This window comes from Pavona decussata, unplaced genomic scaffold (genome assembly GCF_977016875.1).
Source record: "Pavona decussata unplaced genomic scaffold, jaPavDecu1.1 SCAFFOLD_107, whole genome shotgun sequence".
NCBI lineage: Eukaryota > Metazoa > Cnidaria > Anthozoa > Scleractinia > Agariciidae > Pavona > Pavona decussata.
Genome location: NW_028145521.1, coordinates 474,596 through 481,360, shown reverse-complemented (window position 1 = coordinate 481,360; position 6,765 = coordinate 474,596). Strand labels below are relative to the sequence as shown.

At 49.5% G+C, this 6,765-nt stretch overlaps 1 protein-coding gene across 1 annotated transcript; it reads left to right on the top strand.

Moving 5' to 3' along the window:
• Nucleotides 1-360: 360 nt before the first annotated feature.
• LOC146470996 (uncharacterized) lies at nucleotides 361-5,776 on the top strand. Its single transcript, XM_085121286.1, has one exon. The coding sequence runs from the start codon at nucleotides 645-647 to the stop codon at nucleotides 5,511-5,513; it is 4,869 nt and encodes a 1,622-aa protein (XP_084977412.1). The 5' UTR covers nucleotides 361-644; the 3' UTR covers nucleotides 5,514-5,776.
• Nucleotides 5,777-6,765: the final 989 nt, after the last annotated feature.

Below are 6,765 nucleotides of genomic sequence, written 5' to 3'. Positions count from 1 at the left end.
CTGATTTGAACAACCAGCTGACGACCAAACAACTCGTGAGATTATATTGTCGAAGAACGTTTTCGAAATCCTCTTTCTTCGCATACGTTACAAAAGCATATCCTCTAGTTCGCTTGGTAACCTTCGTTTCAGTCCACGTGAAACTGTCTATCTCACCAAATTGTGAAAAGTGGTTTCTAAGGGGCTCCTTGTGACCGGTTGCCTGAAGTTTGTAACAAATAGCGTCCTTTCACGACTTTTAGACGCGTCTTCTTGCCGTGCAGAGTTTTCAGATTGTTCTGACGGGGATAGCAATCGGAAATCAACAGCGCCAGCAGTTATTGTCAGCCGCGCATGCGTATCACGCGCGTCCCCTCGTGGGCTTGCTTATTTACTCCGCCATCTTGTAAAAGGCTTTGTTGTTCTTAGTAAAGTGTTTGTTGTTCGCTTACTTCGTGTCGTCTCTCCTCATTACTGGCGTGGTGGCAGCCGTTGGAACTTACCCTCGTCTCGTACTTAGAGACAGCCAGCTCATAACGGATCGTCGACCGATTTCCAAGCGAGGAACTAGCGAAACAGCTTAGTCGATAGCTGTATCAACAATACACAAAGACTCACAGCTTAGTACACATTCTGCCTTTTCTCCGTTCATTCAAGAGCACGAAATGAATCCAAGAGCACCAAAGCAGTGGTCCTTAACCAAACAGGAAACGATAACGTCGTTTGAAGCCTGGAGACAAAATCTTCAGTACATTCTTTCCCTCGACCGCAACTTCGCGGGTTTTCTCGCTGATGGCGTAACATGGTTGAAGAAATCCCCTGGCAGCCCTGGTCGCGGCCTCCAGGACGACCCGGAATCCGTACCTCAAGCTTCTCGTAGAACTGCACAACAAAAGTGTACCCATCTTGAATTAATGCTCGGACAAATTGCGAACTATTGTCCCGTAATTTCTCGTAACACCATTGTCAAGAACTCAACCTCCATGAACTCCATCTGGCAAGCGATTCGCCTTCACTTCGGTTTCCAGTCAACCGGCGCTCACTTTCTCGACTTCAATAACATCACACTTGCCCCTGCTGAGCGCCCTGAGGATCTTTATCAACGTCTAATGTCCTTTATCGAAGACAATTTGTTATTGGCAAATGGAAGTATCTCACACCATGGCGAGGTTCCCGGCGCCGACGAGGACATGTCTCCTACTCTCGAAAATCTTGTAGTCCTCACATGGTTGAGATTAGTCCACCCTGAGCTCCCCAATTTGGTCAAGCAACGCTACGGTACCGAGCTCCGGTCCAAGTCTCTTGCAACCCTCAAACCTGAAATTTCTCAAGCATTGGATTCCCTCTTGGAAGAGATCAACAGCAACGCCGATGCTAAAATCTTGCGTTCAACAGCATCGAAGTTCAGACAGCCGCCTCTGAGGGGTTCTTATAACCGCTTCCAAAAGGCATCCACTAAACCACAAGTCAAGTCTTGCCCCTTGTGTAAGCAGGCTGGACGCAATGACCGTCACTTCCTCAGTCAGTGCACTTACCTACCTGCTGAAGACCGCGCTTTCCTCGCCAAAGCACGCCTTGCAAGTTGCATCGATGACGAAGATGACCCCACCGATTCTGATTTCTTCTGTTCACCTGATGTGGAGGACTTCGCTTCTTCTCCCCATTCCTCGGCCAGGGTTGTGTCTCGACGCGTGAGTACAAAGCAGTCCCCCAATTTCAATGCCTTCTACCGTCACCACTCACTTAAACTCACCTTGGACACTGGTGCCGAAACCAGCATGATCAAGGCCTCTGTCGCTCGTAGCATCGACGCTCCCATCGTAAAATCTTCCCAGCAGGCCCTACAAGCAGATGGAGTTACGCCTCTCGTTGTTGTTGGCGAGACTCACCTCACTCTTTCTCGAGCTGGCACGTGCCTGACCCTTGATGCCCTTGTAGTGGAAGACTTAGATGTTGATGTTTTAGCTGGAACCCCATTTATGATCACTAATGACATATCCGTTCGCCCAGCAAAGGGACAGGTTCTTATCCAAGGCTCCGAAATACTGGCCTACCATCCCGAGTCAAGTGCCAGTTCCCAGGCTCACGCCGTCCGCCGCACCCAGTCTTATGTGTTACGCTCGTCCTCACCTACAACAGTGGTCCTCCCTGGGGAATATCTTGAGCTGAGCCTACCACCTACCATGGATCCTGATTGTACTTTAGCCATAGAATCCCGTACTGATGCACCATCCAACAAATACTCCAAAGGTTCACAACTTTGGCCTCAGCCCCAAATTGTGGACGCAGTCGCTAGCAGAGTTCGATTAGTCAACGACACTGCTGAGCCAAGGACAGTCCGTCGCCACGAACATCTCTGCCAAGCTCGTCACACCACAGCCGCGGTTCCCACTTCCCCTGTCGGACCACACCCACCACCTTCCCACCCTGGTGGAAGCTGCTCACCCCAGTCTGGGTTCTTCTCAGATGCTGTCGTCATTGACCCTGACAACATCTTACCCGACACCTTCCGCAACAAGTTCCGCGAAATGCTCCAGACTCATGACGCAGTCTTTAATCCTGAAATTGTTGGTTACAACGGCATGGCCGGTCCTGTCCAAGCCTCTGTTAATATGGGACCAGTGCAGCCTCCGCAACGCAAAGGCCGTGTTCCCCAATATTCCCGTGACAAGCTGGTTGAACTGCAGCAGAAATTTGATGAGTTGGAACAATGCCAGGTCTTCCGTCGTCCGGAGGACATCGGAGTTACCGTTGAATACCTCAACCCTTCATTCCTCGTTAAAAAACCCTCCGGCGGTTTTCGTCTGGTTACAGCCTTCACAGACGTGGGGCGCTACAGCAAACCACAACCCTCCTTGATGCCCGACGTTGACTCCACTCTCCGCACCATTGCCCCATGGAAGTACATAATCAAGTCTGACCTCACCCGTGCCTTTTACCAGATACCTCTATCAAAGGCCTCCATGAAATACTGCGGCGTGGCCACTCCGTTTCGCGGCATCAGGGTATATACCAGGTCAGCCATGGGCATGCCCGGTTCAGAGACTGCATTAGAGGAATTAATGTGTCGTGTTCTTGGCGACTTCCTCCAAGAGGGATGTGCTACAAAACTCGCCGACGACCTTTATTGTGGTGGTGATACCCCGCAGGAGCTTATCGCTAACTGGTCTCGTATACTTGACGCCCTTGCCCGGTGTAACCTCCGCCTTTCTGCTACTAAGACTGTCATATGCCCCAAAACAACCACCATATTGGGTTGGATCTGGTCACAAGGCTCCTTATCTGCAAGCCCCCACCGCATTGCCGCCCTCGCAACCTGCCTCCCTCCTGAGTCCGTGAAAGGCATGCGTTCCTTCATCGGTGCATACAAAGTCCTTAGCCGTGTCCTCCCTCACTGCGCACAACTTGTGGACCCACTTGAATCATCCTTGGCCGATCTACAATCTCATGACCACATTCAGTGGAATGACAACCTTCGTCAGAAATTCTCCGCAGCACAGGATGCCCTTAACACACACAAGTCCATCGTCCTTCCTCGTCCCTCTGACCAGCTTTGGATTGTTACTGATGGCTCAGTCACCCGACGTGGTCTCGGAGCCACCTTGTACGTTACACGCCAGGACCGCCTTCTCCTTGCCGGCTTCTACAGCTCTAAACTACGCAAGCATCAGGTCACATGGCTACCATGCGAGGTCGAAGCGCTCTCTATAGCCGCTGCCGTTAAGCACTTTAGCCCCTTCATAATCCAATCCACGAACCGTGCCTGCGTTCTGACAGATAGCCAGCCCTGCGTCCAAGCCTTGCAGAAACTTTGCCGAGGTGAATTTTCTGCCAGTCCACGCGTTACCTCCTTCTTGACCACGGTCAGCCGATACCAAGTTAGCCTCCAGCATCTTGCTGGCGCCGCCAATTTACCCTCTGACTTTGCCAGTCGCAATGCTCCTGACTGTACTGAACCGAACTGCCAAATTTGCTCTTTCGTGCACGAATCAGAGTCTTCAGTTGTACGTGGCATCTCCGCTCAAGAAGTCCTTGATAACACCAAGCGCCTACCCTTCACTAACAGACCTGCATGGTTCAGTGTTCAAAACGAGTGCCCCGATCTACGGCGTGTCTGCGCTCACTTGAAACAGGGCACCCGCCCTTCCAAGAAACTGACCAACATCCGAGACGTTAAGCGCTACCTTAATGTCACTTCCATTTCCAAGGATGGCCTGCTCATTGTTCAGCGTCAACAACCACTCTCCCGCCCTATTGAGTTGATCGTCGTACCTCGTTCCGCACTTGATGGCCTACTTACTGCTATTCACCTCAAGCTTGACCACCCCTCTAAGCACCAACTTCAAATGGTCATACAGCGTCACTTCTTTGCCCTGGATATGAGTGCTGCTATCGCTCGAGTATCAGACTCCTGCCACACTTGTGCCTCACTCAAGAAGTTCCCTACCTCCCTTACCAGCCAGTCGTCAGAAGATCCTCCTGAAGTCGTAGGCGTGTCATTTGCAGCCGATATCATTAGACGCTGTCGCCAATTCATCTTACTTTTGAGAGAATGTACCACCTCTTACACTGCCTCGTGCCTCGTACCCGACGAGAAGAGTGATACTCTTCGTGATGCCCTTGCCCAGTTGGTAGTGGGTCTACACCCCCTCGATGGTCCCCCAGCTGTGATTCGTGTCGACCCTGCACCCGGATTCGTCTCGCTGAAAAACTTCAACGCCTTACAACATCTTGGCATCTCCGTTGAAGTTGGTCGCATTAAAAACACCAACAAAAATCCCGTTGCCGAACGAGCCGTGCTGGAGCTTGAAGAAGAGCTTTTACGCCAGGAGCCCGGCGGAGGTCCAGTTACTGAACTCAGTCTTGCCATTGCCACTGCCCGACTCAACTCGCGACTCCGCAGCCAAGGCCTGTCCTCACGGGAGCTTTGGACGCAACGGAACCAGTTCTCCAATGAGCAGATCCCTATCAATGACTTACAACACATTTTAGCGAAACAGAAAGCCCGTCAAGCCAACCATCCTTTCAGCGAAGCGGCCAAAGGCGGTTACCGGCCACGAGCTCCTGTCCCACCCTTGCAAGTTGGAGACCTCGTTTACATAAAGTCCGACCGAGACAAGTCACGCGCCCGTGACCGCTATATCATTGTTAGCATCGATGGGGAATGGTGCTTCATTAAGAAGTTCTCTGGCTCGCAACTCAGGGCTACATCTTACAAGGTGAAACTAGTCGAGTGCTACGCTGTACCACACACCCTTCCAACTCCATCATACCAGTCTGTTGTCCCTCTTGACGACGACGAATGTGAGGAGATTGCTGAACAGCCCCAGCCGGGCCAACAGCCCTCTGCACCACCGGACCTGTTACGCCCGCCTAGCCCAGACCCTTCAGCCTCCACCCCGCACCACACCGAACGGCAAGATGACACCAGCTCCTCTGCTACTGATCCCATTCCTATCCCAGTTCCCTCCCAACCAAGACCCCAGCGGGCCCGTCGACCTCCAGCATACTTACAGGAGTACATTCTCGACTAGCGTTTTAGGCTACAGTTTCAAAAGTAGTTCGTTTAACTATTTGCTGCAGTGAACAGTTACGATCCGTTACAACCCTTTTTGTTAAGTTTCTTTTATTTTGTTCACGTTAGTTTTCTATTTACACAGAAGAAGAAGAAGTTGCGCCAGCAGTTATTGTCAGCCGCGCATGCGTATCACGCGCGTCCCCTCGTGGGCTTGCTTATTTACTCCGCCATCTTGTAAAAGGCTTTGTTGTTCTTAGTAAAGTGTTTGTTGTTCGCTTACTTCGTGTCGTCTCTCCTCATTACTGGCGCAGAGAACTGTCTTGTAGCTGACAACGAAGACAGTGCATGTGTGCCGCCATTTTGACGAAGCGTGAGCAATGAGATACGTTTACTGCTCTCTCCTTATGGCGGCCATATTGTTTACAAGTTTTAGAGTCAACTAACCCTTTTGAAGCGATAAATCGAAAGAATAACTTCTAAGAAGCACTCGACAGTTAAAACGGTGGAAATTGGAGAGTTCCTGGCGAAGGAAAAATGCTTTGTTTGATAGCTGCAGAACCACAATACGAGGAGGAAAGGTCACTGATAAGCTAAAACGCACATCACATCACTTTATCGAATTGATGCTTAAACGCAACTGGAAATCCACTTAAGAAAAGACGGAAGGTTTGATTGTCAATTTTTACTAAAAGTCTTCATTTGTGAAAGCTTTTTGACTGTTTTTCTTTCTGTATCTTTTTTTTTATGGTGGAACGAGAACAATTTGTAATCTTACACTTGTATTGCTCGTTTGGGAGGAAATAACCTTTTACCGTATTTATTCGAATAAACGCCGCGGCGTTTATTAAATTTTTGGCACTTAAGATGCGGCGTTTATTGTAAACCTTGTAACAACCACTGTGAATTTATTGTGTCATTTAAACGTCTGTCGCGCTTATTGAATAACTTCTAGCGCGCAAACACTGAGAACAACTTATTTGCGAAAGTCACTAGCAAAAGAAAGAGAGAAATTGGACTAGTTGTACCGGCAAGATTCTCGGCTGTTACCACGGAATTGCGCATCGCAGAAGTTTTAGAGAGAGAGCTAAGCAGCAAAGCTATGAAGTATAGCCACTTTGAACTGAATAACATTACAATCGAAAAAAATAAATTTCCACGACAGGTTTAGATTGAATGTTGTCTTTTGTTTTTAAAGATAGGTACTTGAATTGCTTACATTGGTTATAAATAAATGACAGTTATCAGCACTGGGACACACGTGCCATCCC

Coding starts and splice junctions, on each gene's coding strand:
- LOC146470996 (XM_085121286.1), top strand. CDS start 645: ATGAATCCAAGAGCACCAAAGCAGTGGTCCTTAACCAAACAGGAAACG.